At 37.7% G+C, this 17,291-nt stretch overlaps 1 protein-coding gene across 1 annotated transcript in view; it reads right to left on the bottom strand.

Moving 5' to 3' along the window:
* Positions 1–17,291, bottom strand: part of opn5 (opsin 5) — a 77,027-nt gene that overhangs the window by 20,233 nt on the left and 39,503 nt on the right. The window contains exon 3 of the mRNA XM_055015658.1: positions 10,312–10,431. Coding sequence (XP_054871633.1) covers positions 10,312–10,431 — 120 coding nt within the window. The remainder of the gene's footprint in view (positions 1–10,311; positions 10,432–17,291) is intronic.

Below are 17,291 nucleotides of genomic sequence, written 5' to 3'. Positions count from 1 at the left end.
GCCAATGCCAGAATCCATACAGTACAGGCAGATGAGGTCAAACCTCATCAGATAAGAAAACCCCACTGTTGGCTTTACCAATTAAATTTCCTTGAGGTGAAAAGGTGGATTTATAGGCAGCTCTGGAGAGTGATGCAGGGTCCTGATTCTAAAGATCCAAAGAGCTTGGTTATGTTTTTGAAGTTTCTCAACTGCTTTTTGAAAGGCACTAATTAAATGTTAGAAGTTATTTGACCTTGGCCTTTAAGGCTGCATTCACAGTATATAGGAAGAAGCTGACAGAATGAGGAGACCTTTTCTTTACTGTAGCTACTAACGATTAAGTTCAACTTATTGGAAAGCTGACGCTCAGAGACTAGAGAACCTATACATTGATTCTAACCAATGGCTGTGAAAGCATCTCTTGTAAAAAATGTTTTACTGCAATGTTTACAACCATGATACAATTAATTCAAGTTACTGTCAGTTAAACTGTGTGGTTTGTGAAGAAATTAAAAAGCTTTTTGTGCAAGTTTACAAAAAGCAGGTTCTGTGCAAGAACTGCCAAAAATCTCCATTTTGTTAGCTGAAAGTGTCACTGTTTTTTTTTGTTTGTTTTTTTATCAGCATGCTAGCAGAACTGTTTCGCTGGATGTCCACTTCACAAAGTAACAACATAAATTCTGATGCTCTGGAACTACAATCTGATGTTTAACAAAGGACTGTGGCTACTAAAATGTACACAAATGTATAAAATGAAGACAGAAGTTTTGATTTTCATCAAATATGGGATTTTGCTGGGTAAATAGTCCACAGTCCTACTATTTAAGTCATAGACAAATGCAGACAGATTTACAAACTTTTTAAGCTAAGATTGACATTTTAAGAAGGTATGTAAGAATATGAAGCAATGTCCATGTAGAAATCCTTGTTTATTGTATGGACTGGAACTTAACCTGACTTGCTTTGTTGGCTATAAGAGCCTTTGGACCAATTCTAATTCAAGGATTCACAATTACTTTTGTAGGAAAAGTCAAAGGATGGGACTTTATGCCTCAGTGTTTCTCCTTTCCAACCTAATCCAAGTGCAACAAATATTCCCAACATAAACTCCACACAAGCACAAATATCTGTTTTATTTAATGAAGCCAGGCTGGCCAAATGGGAATGTGACTGATGAATTGGTTAAACTGGGATCTCAGGGGGGAAAAAAAAACAGACCCAGCCAGACCCATCTCTACACTCTCAAGCTCGGTGCCAACACTAGCGTGTCAAATATTGTGGATATTCTCACATATAGTCCATGTCAAATTTGAATAGGATTGAATCTTTAGTGACCTCATTTACCAACATGATTCCAGTCAATCACATTCAGTCTCTTGTACGTCACATCATTATTATGGCGGATGTCCAGGATGCATGAGATACAGGACGTTGACTGCATTTCATTTAACATCTGCTGGTGTCATTAACTACAAAAGGTAACTTTCTGCTGCAGGAACTCGGTGCAGGTGCGAGGCGGTACAAACTTTTACACAAATGCCTGCCTAATTTGCACCTTTTAATATTTCTTTTTCTGCGGAAGTGTAGGATCTGACAGCTTCATCTGCAACGTTATTCTGAGTGTGCCAAAGCAATGAAAAATTCTCTTCAAAGGACATAACTCAGTTCTATGAGGCCATAGGAAATAGAACAATAAAGGGTTTGTCATGTTGGTCTTTATAGGTGAAATGATTGAGAATGAAGATGTCGATGTTAGAGAGGCGAAGGCTGCTATTCCATAAGGTATTCGAAAAAGGCAGAAAAAAGGTGCTTGTCAGTCCTCTTTGGGTTTTATCAATCATCATCGAGACCTGCTCAGGAGGTTTTTGGGGCCACAAAGAGAAAACAACCCCGTTGTAACCAGTTTTTCTGCACTGAAAGAGGTTCTACAGAAGTGATTCTTGTGGTCAGAACATGCATAAATGTTCAGGTCGATCTTTCTGCTTGAACCCAAAAGTTTTCTCAGAGAACCATTAAGCCTTGTGTTGTAAGAATAGTACATTTACTCCAGAACTGTCCAAATGGCCATGAAAAAATGTCTACTCTCACGGCTTTGCAGTACTTTTTCACTGAGTTGCTCCTCTCATTTATGTGTTGCGTGCACTGGGCATGAAATGATCACATGGGCAAAAAAAAAAAAAAAAAATGAATTCCAATTTCAGGAAAATGTCCAAACTGTTTTCACTGGATGTAGCAGCAGCAGCAGCAGGATAAAAGAGCCCTCATCACAACTAAACCTGGCCTTTTATTCCTTTCTACTAGGTGGAAATGTGTTAATCTAGGTTCCATAGTGTGGAAGTGTCCAGTGAATAGAGAATACAAAGAACAACTCTAAATGTCAGAACATTCCTCTGATGTCAGATGTCAGCTACCAAAAGCTGTGAAGGAATTTAAACTGATCCTGTTCTGGTGAAAGGTTTCTTATGTATTAAACCCTGTGAAGTCTGAATGCATGTTTTTACAGTGCAGTTTAAAGGTGGAAATGCTAAACCACAGTGCTTGCTGCTTATTTTGCTCATGATGTATCTTCCAGCATATAAAAACACCACGTGTGCATGTTAACAAGGTTAAAATCTTGATTTTCCCTGGAACGGGTCTTTTTATTTTTATCACATTTTCACGGTGAAATGCTGCAAGCTAAAAGCTTGAAAGTCTAATGTTGCTTTCTCGCTAAACTTGATATCTGATATGTTTTACTTTCATTGTTGATGGGTTTTTTTCAATAGGAAATATGATACTTTTCTTAGACATATAGAAATTTTTCACGGTAGGCATTTTGATTGATGAATTTCATTAACGCTGGTTCGGTTCCATCAGTCACGATAGAGAACCAGAATGTACAACACAAAGACTGTGGAACTGGCTCATCTAAATGGAAAACACTAAGTTTTAATGTTTTCACATACATCTTTTATCGCTATGGTATAATGCCACAATGTCTGCTGTGAAAAAAATTAATTTTTTTTCTTGTAAATTGCATAATGACTCACGGCATTATTACACTTTACTGAGTTTAAACCTAGTATCAAGAGCATGAACTACCTAAAGAGGACAAAATCTCCACAATGCTTACTTGAAAAACTAGTAAAGATGATTAATTAGTTATCCAAAGAGATTGTTAATTATTTTTTTCTGTCACTTTTTCTGTCAAACAACTAATTATTTCCACTGTATGTTTGCATGTGTGAACAGCCCAAAGTGCTGCCAAATAAGGCTGAAGCTGTTTTGATGTGTGTCTGAAAAGCCATAGAGTTCAAAAAAAAGAGTGATCTCCAGCTGAAGATGAGGTATTGATTGAAGAGAAGGTAGAAAAGTTTTATAAATGCCCAGTCAATTAGTATTACTGGCTGTCTGAGCTGCTATGAAAGAAAAAAAGAAAATAAAACTCCTTGTTGTTACACTGCTACAGATCAATAAAGTAATTTTGTAAATCCTCTTTTGAATTGATCTCCCTCTTTGTCCACTTTTTTTCTTAACTTTGTCTTCCTGCATTATTGGAACACCCCAAATCTGTGTATTGATTAAACAGCACTGCAGATTTTAATTTGCCTGTTCTTATTTGTTACATTTGACATTCAGTTTCCTCAATAAATCCCAGTTATGGATCATCCAGTCAGGGGGAAAATATTACCAGCTATGGGGGCTCAAAATAAATGCCCACCATCTGAGGAAAATTTTGGCTGTAAAAGCCCAAATTTGGAGGCCTCTGACATATTCTAATGTCACTATTCCTGATCTTAATTACTCCATATGTTAATGAGTTTCTAGTGTAAATGTAGAGCAAATTAATAGCAGAATATAGCCTAGAAAGTTTGAAAATGACCATTAATAATTTAAACCACACTGATATGGCATTTGTAATGAAGAACCATTAGTTCTTATTCTTATTATTTTAAAAAAATTTTACCGACAGCTTCACAGTAAAGTTTACCAAGATATACACAATAACATTTAAAATATTGTTTCACAAGAAATATAAATTCAGTATCATTCAATTACAATGAAAAAGATTTTAAGATTTAAAGGGAGGAAGTGAAAATAGCAACCATTCAGACAGAAAAATTAAGAAGTACAAAAGTCGAGCAGCAAAAGTGCTAGAAAAAAATATTGGAATACTGCAGCACTCAAAAACTGTAAAAGTGATGAAAATAAAGGGAAATATATGTGAAATAATAATATCATTAGCTGACTAAAATAAAGTAAAACAGTGCTATTTTATGGTCACTAAAATAAATAATTGCTATTTGTAAAAATATAGATTTTTGATGTGAACAATATATACGAATTACCCCGTTATAATTTTTTATAAATATTTTTTATGTAATTTTGCTGAACATTATCTTCAATTTAACAAAACAGCAACAATCACTAAAATAACACAAACACAAAATGTCTTTCAAATAATGCAAAAACATATGTAAAACATTTTTTTGGCTGGTTCAAGTACAGTAAAAGAAAAAACTATACGTTCATTTTATGGTCAAATGTAAAGGAATAAATTATTATTTAAAAAGTACAGAGTTTTTTATGTGGACAACATTTACAGTTTTGGCCTGATTATTGTAATGGTTGACATGTAAATTAATTGATATTTTCTATGATTTTACTTATTACTATGGAACAAAAGAGGGGAAATCTGTATATATACAGTCATGGAAAATAAATATTAGACCACCCTTGTTTTCCTCAATTTCTTGTTCATTTCGATGTCTGGTACCACTAAAGGTATATTACCCGAAGAATACAATGAACACGACAAAAATGCAGCTGATTACATAATACTTATGTCCTATTTGACATGCTTAAGCTGAATTGTATTCCCAGGGTATATAAGAGGCCACATGGTAAGGCCTAGAGTGATTTCCTGCTTACATTCAAGCCGTAGCACAACTCAGAAGTTGTCAACTCTTACATAATGCCTAGAGCAAAAGAATTATGTGAAGCCACAAAGGCAGCCAGCTTGGCACTGCTGAAAATTGACATGAGTGAGAGACAGATAGTGAAAAAACTGAAGATCTCCAAGACAGCCATTCTTTACACCAAGAAAAAACAAGCCCAACATGGTACTACCAAATTGCTAGCTAGTCGTGGCAGGAAACGTCTTTCTACCCCATGAGATGACCATGCACTCATCCATCCCTGTATCAGGAATTGTTGTCAGACCTCCAGGGACCTTAAAAATGAGTGAGCACTGTTGTGAAATGTGACTTGTTCGACAAGGACAGTTCGAAACCAACTTTTTGAAGCTGGTCTGAAGTCACACAGGACATGGAAGAAGCCCTTCATCAATGAAAGGCAGAGGAAAGCCTGGTTACTCTTTGCTGGGGATCACAAGGATTGGACTGTTGATGATTGGGCTAAGATTCTCTTCAGTGATGATTCCAATTTTCAGTTGATGTCCACTCCAGCCAACTTACTGATTAGGAGGAAGCGTGGAGAAGCCTACAAACCAGACTGTCTTGCCCCTACAGTAAAACATGGGGGTGGATCAGTGACGATCTGGGGTTGTTTCAGTATGGGTGGAACAGGGCAAATGCAATTGTGTGAAGGGCGAATGAACCAGGTCATGTACAGGGCTATTCTTGAAAACAGTCTTCTTTCATCTAGTGGAAAACTCTTTCCTGCCTGAAATGACTGGATTTTCCAAGACAAAGCCTCTTGCCACACTGGCAAGGTCAGTTAAAGCCTGGATAGAGAACCAGAACATTGGAACCATGCCTTGGCCTGCTCAAACACCAGATCTAAATCCAATTGAAAATCTGTGGAAAATCATCAAACGCTAAATGGAGAACCACAAGCCCAAAAACAAAGCAAATTTGTTTGAATTTGTGCAACAAGAATGGGCTGCTGTGACAGCAGAACAATGTCAGAAGCTGGTGGAGAGCATGCCAAGACGCATGGCTGCAGTCATCAAAAACAATAGTTATGAATCAGTACTAACTCCTGTGTGTATCATGTGACTAAAACAGCCAGAAAAGAAAACATGATGCTATTTTTGTTAATGTCATTATATTTGTTCAAACAAATGTACCTTTGGTTGTACGAGGCATTTAAATGAACAAGAAATTGAAGAAAACAAGGATGGTCAAATAATTTTTTCCATGACTGTGTTTATATATTTTTTTCCACTGCGGAAGCATCAAAAAGTGCATGATCACTTGAGGATGACTTCAAAAGAGCATCAGTCTCTACAGACCTGCATGTTAAAATGGTTGACTTTACTGCAGAAATGAACATATGTACAGCCTGGTACAAAAACGGTTTTGGGTTCTATAGCAAATGTCTCAGTTCACTACAATTGTACTGGGGATCATTTTTTTAAAATATAGAACTCATCTATATAATTTGCATTAAAGCTAAGACACGTTCGCACCTCCTGTCTCACTGAACTGGGAGCTTCAGCTTCAAAACCACTATTCAGACCCCCCAACCCCCACCGCTATCTTTATGCACAGTCTATGGTAGACACATGTTTTTAATCCAATGTTCATCTAGCCCCTGTATTGGCTTATGACAAAGCACACCTCTAAAACAACAAAACGTCTCAGCTGTAGACATCTTCTTCTGCAAAAAGCATACTGTAAAGAATTATAATTCATTCATTCATGCATTGAGCCCATAAACGTCTGTGCAGCACACATGGTACATGTAGCTCTTCAAGTGGACTTCTTAATGCTTACTGTGCATTTATAAAGTTGCTGTCGCCATTTATTTTCTAAACAAAGTGGCCTGTCTAATGAAGATGTCCCCTGTTTGTTCAGTCCATGCAAGTCCTAATGTGTTTTCTCATCAATTATGGATTACAGCATGTAGGTGTGGTGCTGGCACATCCCTCAAACATCAGCTCACATTGTTTAAAGAGGAGGCTCACGGTTGCAAAACTAATTCAATGAAGTAGATTTAAATGTGGCTTTTGGCCGGCAGCCGGTGCTTATATAAAAGCTCTGCAGCCTGAGCTGATAAATCAGGGCCAGCAAATATTTATAGAACTTTTACATTCACTCCTCCTGTGGCCCAGCTTCTTTTAGCAGGAAATTGAAGCAGTGCATGTGGATGTCCTGCATTTCAGAAGTGACTGGAGCCACTTCTGAAATGCAAAAACAATCAAAATGATCAAAAGAAAAGGGCAGCCTTGAGCTCTAAAAACGTAAACAAGCTAGTTTGTCCCAGTAACTGGCTTAAAGAGAAGAAATAGCCTTAGAGGTATTGTGAGGCCATAGGTTTGCTGTTATAAAGCACTCAGATGTTTATCAAACTGTTAGGCCCGTGTTTCAACTGTTTATATTTTGTTGTTTACCATTTTCAATGGTAGAAATGGCATTTTTTATTAAGCTGTTGATCTGTTTACTTTGCCAAGAATGTTTTGTTTACCATTTTAACTGAAATTGCTTGAGTTTACAAAAAGCCATAAAATGTTGAATAGCTGATAACTGCAGTTTCAGCTTGCAATAATCTGTGAATGTAGTAGACAGATGAAAAATTAACACATATAGATGAAAAATAAACATTTTTGTTGTTGAAGTTCATGTAAATGGCTACTTATTGATTCAATCATCAACCAAAATTTATCTGAATTGAAGAAACTTTGCTTATTGTGTCAATTATTGCTATTTGATAAAAATGCAATTAATTCATGATTAATTAATTACAAAACCTCTAATTAATTTGATAAAACATTTTAATTGCATCCCATCACTAATAATAAATAATAATAAATAATAAAAATAATTTTTTTATATATATATATATATATATATATATATATATATGTATGTATGTATGTATGTATGTATGTATGTATGTATGTATGTATGTATGTATGTATGTATGTATGTATGTATGTATGTATGTATATAATTGATTGATGAGGTTATCTAACCTTTAAACCATAATATTTAATGCAAGTCATTTCATGCTAAATGTCTCATAAATGTTGGTCAAAAATAAAACACTTCCATAAACAAATTCAGGTGAAAAACAATGTATTTTGGATACAACTGCAAAGTTATTGTAGAGTCAGCTACAAACAACACAGACTTTTCAGCAAAATTTGGTTGAACTGCAGGCTGTGTTCACATACAGCAGAAAGTATGGAGTATATCTATAGTGTGTGGAGCCACCTTTTTGTTTTTGTTGTTTTTATTTTATATCAGTATTGCTAACACCTGTGAGGGCTTCAAAAATGTACATGTCAATGTCAGGTTTCACAAATTTTTGTAAAACAAAGAATCACTGAAATTCTGCTCCGTTTTTTTTTTTTTTTTTTTAAGGATTTCATCCATCCATCCATCCATCTTCTACCGCTGGTCCGGGTCGGGTCGCGGGGGCAGCAGCTTTAGGAGGGAAAACCAGGCCTCCCTCTCCCCGGCCACATCATCTAGCTCCTCCCGGGGGACCCCAAGGCGTTCCCAGGCCAGCTGGGAGACATAGTCTCTCCAGTGTGTCCTGGGTCTTCCCCGGGGCCTCCTCCCAGTGGGACGTGCCCTAAACACCTCACCAGGGAGGCGTCCGGGGGGCATCCTAATTAGATGCCCGAGCCACCTCATCTGGCTCCTCTCTACGCGGAGGAGCAGCGGCTCTACTCTGAGATCCTCCCGGATGGCCGAGCTTCTCACCCTATCTCTAAGGGAGAGCCCAGCCACCCTGCGGAGGAAACTCATTTCAGCCGCTTGTACCCGCGATCTTGTTCTTTCGGTCACTACCCAAAGCTCGTGACCATAGGTGAGGGTAGGAACGTAGATCGACCGGTAAATTGAGAGCTTCGCCTTTCGGCTCAGCTCCCTCTTTACCACGACGGACCTGTACAGCGTCCGCATTACTGCGGAGGCCGTAGCAATCCGCCGGTCGATCTCTCGCTCCATCCTTCCCTCACTCGTGAACAAGACCCCGAGGTACTTAAACTCCTCCACTTGGGGCAGGACCTCATCCCTGATCCGGAGAGTGCACTCCACCCTTTTCCGGCTGAGGACCATGGACTCGGATTTGGAGGTGCTGATCCTCATCCCAACCGCTTCACACTCGGCTGCGAACCGATCCAGTGAGAGTTGGAGGCCCTGGCATGATGAAGCCAACAGGACCACATCATCCGCGAAAAGCAGTTTTTAAGGATTTATTGAAGAATTAATGCACTTAACATGCTAATTTATTTTTTTTGCTCTTTACTTCTAACCATGATTGTGCTGATTCCTCAGACATACAGGATTTTCTATAGGCCACAGTGAGTAACAATGTGTAAGGAGTAAAGCCAGAAACTGCTTGGGGTTCAAGTGGCATTTTCAGTGCAGCATTTTAAAGTGTCTATTAATTTTATGGGCTGCACAGTGACAAGGTGGTTAGCACTGTCGCCTTGCACCTATAAGATCCCCGGTTTGCGTCCCAGCCTCAGCCTGGGATCTTTCTGCATTGTTTGCATGTTCTCCCTGTGCATGTGTGGGTTTTCTCTGGGTTCTCCAGCTTCCTACCACAGTCCAAAAACATGCTGAGGTTAATTGGTAACTCTAAATTGTCTGTAGGTGTAAATGTAAGTTTGCTTGTTAGTTTTTATGTGTAGCACTGTGATAGACTGGCGACCTGTCCAGTGTCTCCCCTGCCTTCACCCTAAGTCAGCTGGGATAGGTGTATAGATAATGGATGGATAGAAGTTTTTAAGCAGTGAGGTTGACGGATAGCAGGAGATGAACTGTAGCTGTTTGCAGAACTCTCAGTACTAGTGCAAGTGAAATGTGTCAAGGGACTGATACACAGAATCAAAATGAAACTTTCTCAGTAATCCCTTGAAGTTTGCACATTTGAAACCAGTTCTTGATGCTCAACTATAGAGACTGCTGGCCTGACAGAAAACATTATGTGACAAACCCTTACCTCTGAACATGCCAGGTGTTCGCAGAGCTGTCTCTGCCTTGTAGAAAACCTGAGATGTATTCAATGAAATCTAGGGGTGCAGCTCTCCACCTTCCTCAAGCCAACAAACTTTTCCAAGTACAATTGCCATGATACAGAAAGCACCGATGCACAATGTGCTGCTGCAGCATTTACCTCTGAGAGACTGAACTTACAGTTTTTAACCAAACAATACGAACAAGTGCTCAGCGTTCTCCAAAAACGTGACTCGTCCATGTGACTGATGCCTTAACTGTTTTGGTGGCAACAACAAATCAATCACATATCGTGCAACCGAGATTTAGCACAAGCAAAAGAGCAAAAACACTTGAATCAATAGAAGAATTAGGCAATATCTTGTAGCTGTTTAAACTTGACAAATAAACATTGCTCATCTTGTGCCAACTGTACCTGATATCCCAAAATCGAAGATGGCTAAGTTAACAGTCATGATCTCCGGAGGCTTCAACTTGGTCTTGCGTTTGATGGTCATATAAATAACGTAGCCGTTCCCTGTTGTCGACATGATTCCTGTAAGAGAAACAGGAGAGAGAGAGACTGAGAAACCGCCATTTGCACTTTTTAAACACCACCATGACTGTTTCTCAGTATATCTTGATTCAGCAGGGAATAAATTTAAAGCAGCTGTATTCAAGCACAATGTTGTTTAGTGGACAAAATACTGAAAACAAGTCTGTTAATGCACATTGGCTGCAGAATAATGTAACCAGTTGGGTAAATAATCTAATATAAAACATACATTGCTTACTCTTATCAGCAATCTTGAGCCAGAAACAAAGAAAAAACTAAATAATTCAAAGCATGACTGAAGTTTTACAGGTATACAAATGATTGTACGGAAAATGTATTACGACATGGATAAGGGTTCTGTTAAGAGGAATGAAGGCAGATTGTAATAAGCAAAACGTCAGCTTTACTTAGAAACTGCAAGGTTACATGAACCACAAGCAGCCTGTTAGCCCTCAAAGCTAATGCAAGAAATTGCACTTCAGTTAAATACTGAAACAACATTCATTTAGTTACAGCGAAATGTGCTCACAAATGGTTTAAAAAAGAAAACAGCAGCCTTCCAGAAGGAATTTATGCCAACTTCCTGCAATGTTTAATTTCCTTTTAAATCCATTTTGGTGGTTATAAGCACCCTGATAATTAGAAACAACATGCTGTCATTGTTACCTCTGTTTGCCTGTAGTTCGGTGCTGCAGAAAAAGCATAAAATAAGTTCTTATCAGAGCTTTTTGGCCTGATGCTGCTGTTAGAAAGTAAATGAGAGCAGCGAGACAGCACACCTGAGGGCCATAAAATGAATGATTGAATGATTAGAGGTCGTCACTGCTGCTTCTCCCAGCCTCGTCCTGTCAGTAAACTAATGTCCAGTCTCACATGAAGCGCAATCATAAGCTTGTCCTGGTTTTTTTGTATCACTTCTGATTCACACATGCCATTGAAGTGGGAAAATCATGTTTTATTCAGCTAAGACGTTACGAAGATGAGGTTGTTTTCTTTGATCTGCAGAGAACTGGGCAGGCTGCTTTTATCTCCTGCAGACTTCATTACTGGAATCCTCTATATTCTGGTCTTAGCATTAGCACTACGAGCTGAACAATATTGCTTCTAACACGTGTCACGAGACATTGTCCACTATTAACTGTTGCCTGTAAGTTTGAGAATTGATTGGACAGTTTTGACATTTAAAGCATCCTGGCTCCAGTGCGTTTCGCTGATTTGCTTCCTTCTTGTCAGCCTGATTGCTGATTAGAATCCCCTAGCTGCTGGTTACATCTCAGTCATTATGGAGCACATCTGAACTCCTGGGGTTCCCATACAAGAAAAGTCACGGTTTAAAATGACCTTTTTGATTGCTTGAAATTGTTTGAAATAATATGTATTTTATTGCTATTACAATTACAGTTAAAATTGTAAAACTCCACCTGTGAAAAGTGTGATGGTTTACTATTGATTACCACTTTCTAACCAAAATCAATGGCAAATATTACAGAAAAATATCGACAGTAAGCTCTCTTAGACTTAGCATTTTTATCATGCACACTTTTAATACAACCAAAGCAACTGCGGCTCAGATCTCAATTACCAAAGCTACTTTTCCAAATGCCTAAAAGTCTGTAACCATGGAGATCTTCTCCAGCGCTGTACCTGGATCTTTTGTCCCACAAGGCCTGAATTAAGTATTATTTTTTTTCACAGCTATACATTGTAAATTGGTTTGCATCTCAAAGCAAGACAAATTTACAAGGCAACTGCTACTAGTACTGCAAGAAATACAGTGTTGACATAACTATATGACATGGAAATATCATGTGAACATGATGGGTATAAATATTTAATGTATTTATCCTTGTTTTATGCTTGCAGCTATGTTAAGCACTTTTGTTGAATTTTACGCTTGAGCTTTGCTATTTCACAAAACACTAATGTTTTAATAGGTGAGAATACACGCCAAGAACCACTAGAAGACAGTGCATTAATGTCAGTAGGAACCCTTTGAAATGAGCCTCTGTCCGCAGTGATAACAGAAGCTGAAATTAAACTCACATGACATTGAAATTAGCAGTATTTCATGCGCAGGGACTCCCATGACTGTATTTAAAACAGGTTTCCACCCAATTACACTCAATAGATACAGAGCGCTGCAGCCTCACATAAATTCAGCTCTGTCAGCCATTAAACGGAGCTTCTCATATTAGCTTTTGAACAGCTTTCTTTTGTCATTTGTAACCTTTTATTTTCAGCAAAGTTTGTGGAATAACATACCAGCACGTGTTTTCTTTTCACACTTAGCTACTGAAGGTAGACAGTTTTCCTTTAAACGACAACGGCAAGGTGAAAATGAAGCAAAAGATTTCATTCCTCCAAAAGAATTCTTCATAAACGACAAACAAATGTAGAGATGCAACAGCTTTTCTTATCTTGTCGCTGTCAACTTGCTGTGAATGAAGCATGAGAAGTAAGAGCTTCAGGTGGTCACCATCCAGTTGCAGTCAAATAACATATTTAGGCCATCAAATCACTGCTAATGTCACCCTTTAATAACCTGAAACTCTATAAAACAACTATACAGATTATCGTGGCCTGTTGTGGCTTTTCTTAGCTTCGGAATTAAAAAACACTTGTGTTTAAATGGAGTAACACTGAGATAAGAATGCAAAAGTGCAAAAAGACGTAACATTTTTAGTTTTTATCCAGAAGGTCTTCCAGTATAATCAACATGTTGCATCTAATGTGAACCGACACAGCGAACCTTGAAATTGTTTGCCTTGTCCTTGAACTGCTTAAGAGGAAAATCTGACAATGACCAAGTTTATAGTGTGTTGTGTAACACGTAACAGTAGAATATAGATATATTATGTAATACAGGAAGCACTGTTTTCAATGTATCTTGAAATAACAAATATTACATTGAAAACATGTCAATCAATAAATAAAATTGCAGTAACATAGAAGAAATAATGAAAAAAAATCATTTATATTAGACCAGAAAAAAAGCAAACTCAATCTAATGTGTTTCGGTATGTAAATGAACAGCTGTTTATCCATTACAATGACTGTCACTGATGTTGATTTTAAAAGAATAACTGAATTTACTTCCACTTATATTTTGAGAATCAACTGTAAAATGTGTTAAACCATCTTGTCAATAAGGCTCATATTTCCAGAAAATGCGTGAAAGTGGAGCCCCGATGTGACTCTATGACAGATGTTGCTTTCATATGAGTATTTTTTATCCCACATGAATTTATTGAATTCAGAAAAAAAAAATATGTGAGTAAATTGCACAGAATCTGATTATTTTATCCCCAAATGAGTTTCTGTGGCAGTTTGTTGTCAGAAGTCAATTGTGACTGCAAAGGGCGACATGGAAAATCAAGTGGAACAATTAAATCATCTTGAGGACATTTACGGAAAATTGATACACGTCTGACAGTGTCATTTAGCCTGGATTCGGTCATGCACTTTTGTTCTTAGAAAGAGAAAATCTAATATGAAACACATTAAGCTCATTTGAAAGAAAAGTATGTCTGGAAAAAGTTGTCTTATGAGACTTATGTAAACTAGATGAACTGGGCTCTTTCTCAGAAACAATACAAAGCAAAACTTAATTGATTAAAGGCTGCAAATCCTTGCAAAAAAACAGCATTTAGAGGTACTGAATTACTACTGACTTCTTTCAGTTCAAACTGATGCCAGCTTTGTTTTTTATTTTGCTGCTATGTCTTTATTTGCTTTACGTGGTTGTATAATGATTTCTGGTTTTAATTTGCAAACAAAATTACTTTTTCTTGATATTTTTCTCATTTTCTACCTGATAAAATTGGGCTGGGCTTCTAGCTTAAGCTTAAGCCCGACACTAATGCAGTTATGTACAGTACAACAAACGCTAACCTCCATGTAAGTTGTGCCCGCTGCTTATTTCTCCACTGAAAAGACACAAGCTCAGTTCTGAAAGAATAAACCAATCCATCACATGGAACCTCGACCGCTCGTTTTATCTAGGAGATGTTATGTTTTTATCTATTTTTTTTTAAACTGTGCTTTACTGAGTTCTCAGTACCATCAGAAACAATTTGTCTGCCTGATGTCAAGGTTATTATAGGAGCAGTTTTCTATATGAAAATAAGACAAGATAAGCCTTTATTGATCCCACAGCAGGAAAATTTACACCGTTACAACAGAAAAAAGCAAAGGGACATTAGCTGAAAAAAATAATAATAATAATAATAATAATAACAAACAAGAAATATACATAAATATTGCTGATATTGTACATATTTCTCTATTCCTCTGAATGGGGAAAACAGCAATATGGCACAGGGTTATTTTAGGAAGAGAAAAACATTAGTATTGTACAGATTCTTTTGTCAGTCGATAAATTCTGATATTTCACAGATGGTCCTGACATTGCACAGATTCCTTGAATTTCTACAATTTCGTTTAGCAGACGCTTTTATCTAAAGCAATGAACATCTGAGAGTAGATACAACACAAGCAAGAATCTAGTCAGGAGAAAACAACCTGGATAAGAGCCATAAAACAAGCTCAAGTGTGAACAAAGGTGTTCGGGGAGTAGCTGGGTTTTTATTCTTTTCTTAAAGACTGAGAGGGATTCTGCAGATCGAACAGCATGGGGCGACTCGTTCCACCACCGGGGAATCACAGAGGAGAAGAGTCTAGCTATCGACTGGCCCTATTGTGGTGGTTGTATCATGCGCCTTTTGTTGGCCAAGCATAGCGAGCGGGAGGGAGTGTAGACCGCCTCTATATGTAAAAAAAAAAAAAAAAAAAAAAAAAAAAAAATGTATGAATGTATTGTAAGTATTCATTACATAAAGGTTTAAACGTATCGATGTTGTACCAAAACGAAGTATATGTGGTCTACTAGGAGCATTGTAACGTGCAAAGAAAGTTCATCTTGGCTCCACGTGATCTGCAACAACTGTGCAAACAGGGCCTTGAAATGGGGAGTTGCTCATGTTATATGGTAGATGTGTGGTATTCAGCTATAGTTTTTAAGTCTATGATAGATTTTTTCACTATTCCCAATAGGGAAAAGAGATCTTTTGCGTGCAAGGGTGGAAAAACAATCAATCTGTCGCACCCAGTGAAAGTGTATCACATACAGGCAGAAAAATGCAGTTTAGCTGCATAGCTCATAGTTTATCCCCCACAACCTCAAGGTACAGTATGTTATATATGTCTAGCAGCCCAGAGCACTCATACTGAGTGACAGTAAATTATACTAACATGGGAAAATGAGCAAAAGTAACCATTAGTCAGCTGATTACTGAGCTATGGATGCATCATGAATCCTGTCAGGGAAGGTCAAAGCATCTTCTGGACTGTTGTTCAGAAATCTAGCTATAGAGCGCTCAGAGCAGGACAGATTTGATCATTTGGAGGTAGCAGGAAAACTCTGTGGTGGAAAAGGTACTCGAAATGTTTTATCAGGTAAAAGCACTAATACAGGAGTTTTTCCTCATAAAAAAATATCAATATAATAAAAATTCCTTTGAGGCAGTAATACAGTTTTTAATGATATCAATGCCTATATGCATGACTCTAGTCTTGTACTGGGCTGTTTTTAGGCAAAGCAAGTTACTGAGGGAACTACCAACTGAAAGGGAGGCACATTTTCCTAATTACTGTGTACATTGCATTTTTATGAACCTTTTCCGAACACTCTGGTCACTCTACACACTGTACTGTGATATGTAGTGTATCTTCCAATTACTGTTAAAACTGTTAAACTAGTGGCCCTATGGATTTAACACACAGTTCTTTCTATACCGATGAGTCAAATTACTGCTGAGACTTTTCTGTATTATGCATGATCTTATTTCAAATTGAATGTGTCTGAAGTCCAATCAACACAGTGGTCCATAAGTTTAATAACAGAAAGAGACATTTAGAAAAAGAAATGATTTTTCCCAATTTAGGCTGAGTACTGACTGGTAGTTCGGCTTCAGTTCAGGTCAGTGTTACACAACAATCAAATCAAGCTCCAGGCCATTAATCGGGTGAGAGAGTCTCCAACTGGCCTACTGAAAATATTCTAATTCACAATAGGAATAAATTAATACACACTGGGATTTATTTGTTTATATAGTAAATGCTGAATAACGTCCTGTGGCTGTTAGCTCATTTGAAAAGAAATCATTTTGACCAAAGATGAGATATGGGCCTTTTAATGGTCATTAATGTTATCTGACAATTACAACAGTTTGTTAATTTAAAACCCACTCTGGCGAAAGTCAAAATTTGAAATTGTCAACATGTCCACATGTTGTCTTTTATATGCTAGAAGATACAACATAAGCAAAATAAGCTGTTGTGACTGAGCATTTCCACCTTGTTGCTCTTGTGTAGCAATGAAAGTTGATTAAGTCCATATTACATGTTGTTATTGTGCAGTTAGGAGTAGTTTTACAGTGTTTGAGCAGAGTCATAGGTGAGCTGGTGTGCTCAGGCTGCAGTCAATGGGTGGAGAGAAGCGAGGACTTCATCGATCTGCACATTCTATTGGCAGCAATCGTGTAGGGTTGCATCTAAGACAATTTTAGCAATGAAGACATTATTTACCTGTAAAAACAAAACTTCTAAATATGTAACTTGGAGACACAGTGTTGAGTTTTTAGGGTTAAACCAACCCTAAAGACCCGAGAGGGTTCATAATTGACTGCTGGCCTCCTGTCATTTTCCAACAGTGACCCCCAGGAATAGCAAATTGTCCTTGGTCAAGATGTTTGCTCCTAATATAAGAGCTGTTGTAGTCACGCCTCATTGCACTTCTTGTAAAAAGAGCAGCCAGTAGTTATGTGATGATATGACACTAAGCATCGGTTAGAAATGTGAAA

This window comes from Amphiprion ocellaris, chromosome 12, assembly GCF_022539595.1.
Source record: "Amphiprion ocellaris isolate individual 3 ecotype Okinawa chromosome 12, ASM2253959v1, whole genome shotgun sequence".
NCBI classification, from domain to species: Eukaryota; Metazoa; Chordata; class Actinopteri; family Pomacentridae; genus Amphiprion; species Amphiprion ocellaris.
This window is presented reverse-complemented; position numbering and strand designations above follow the sequence as displayed.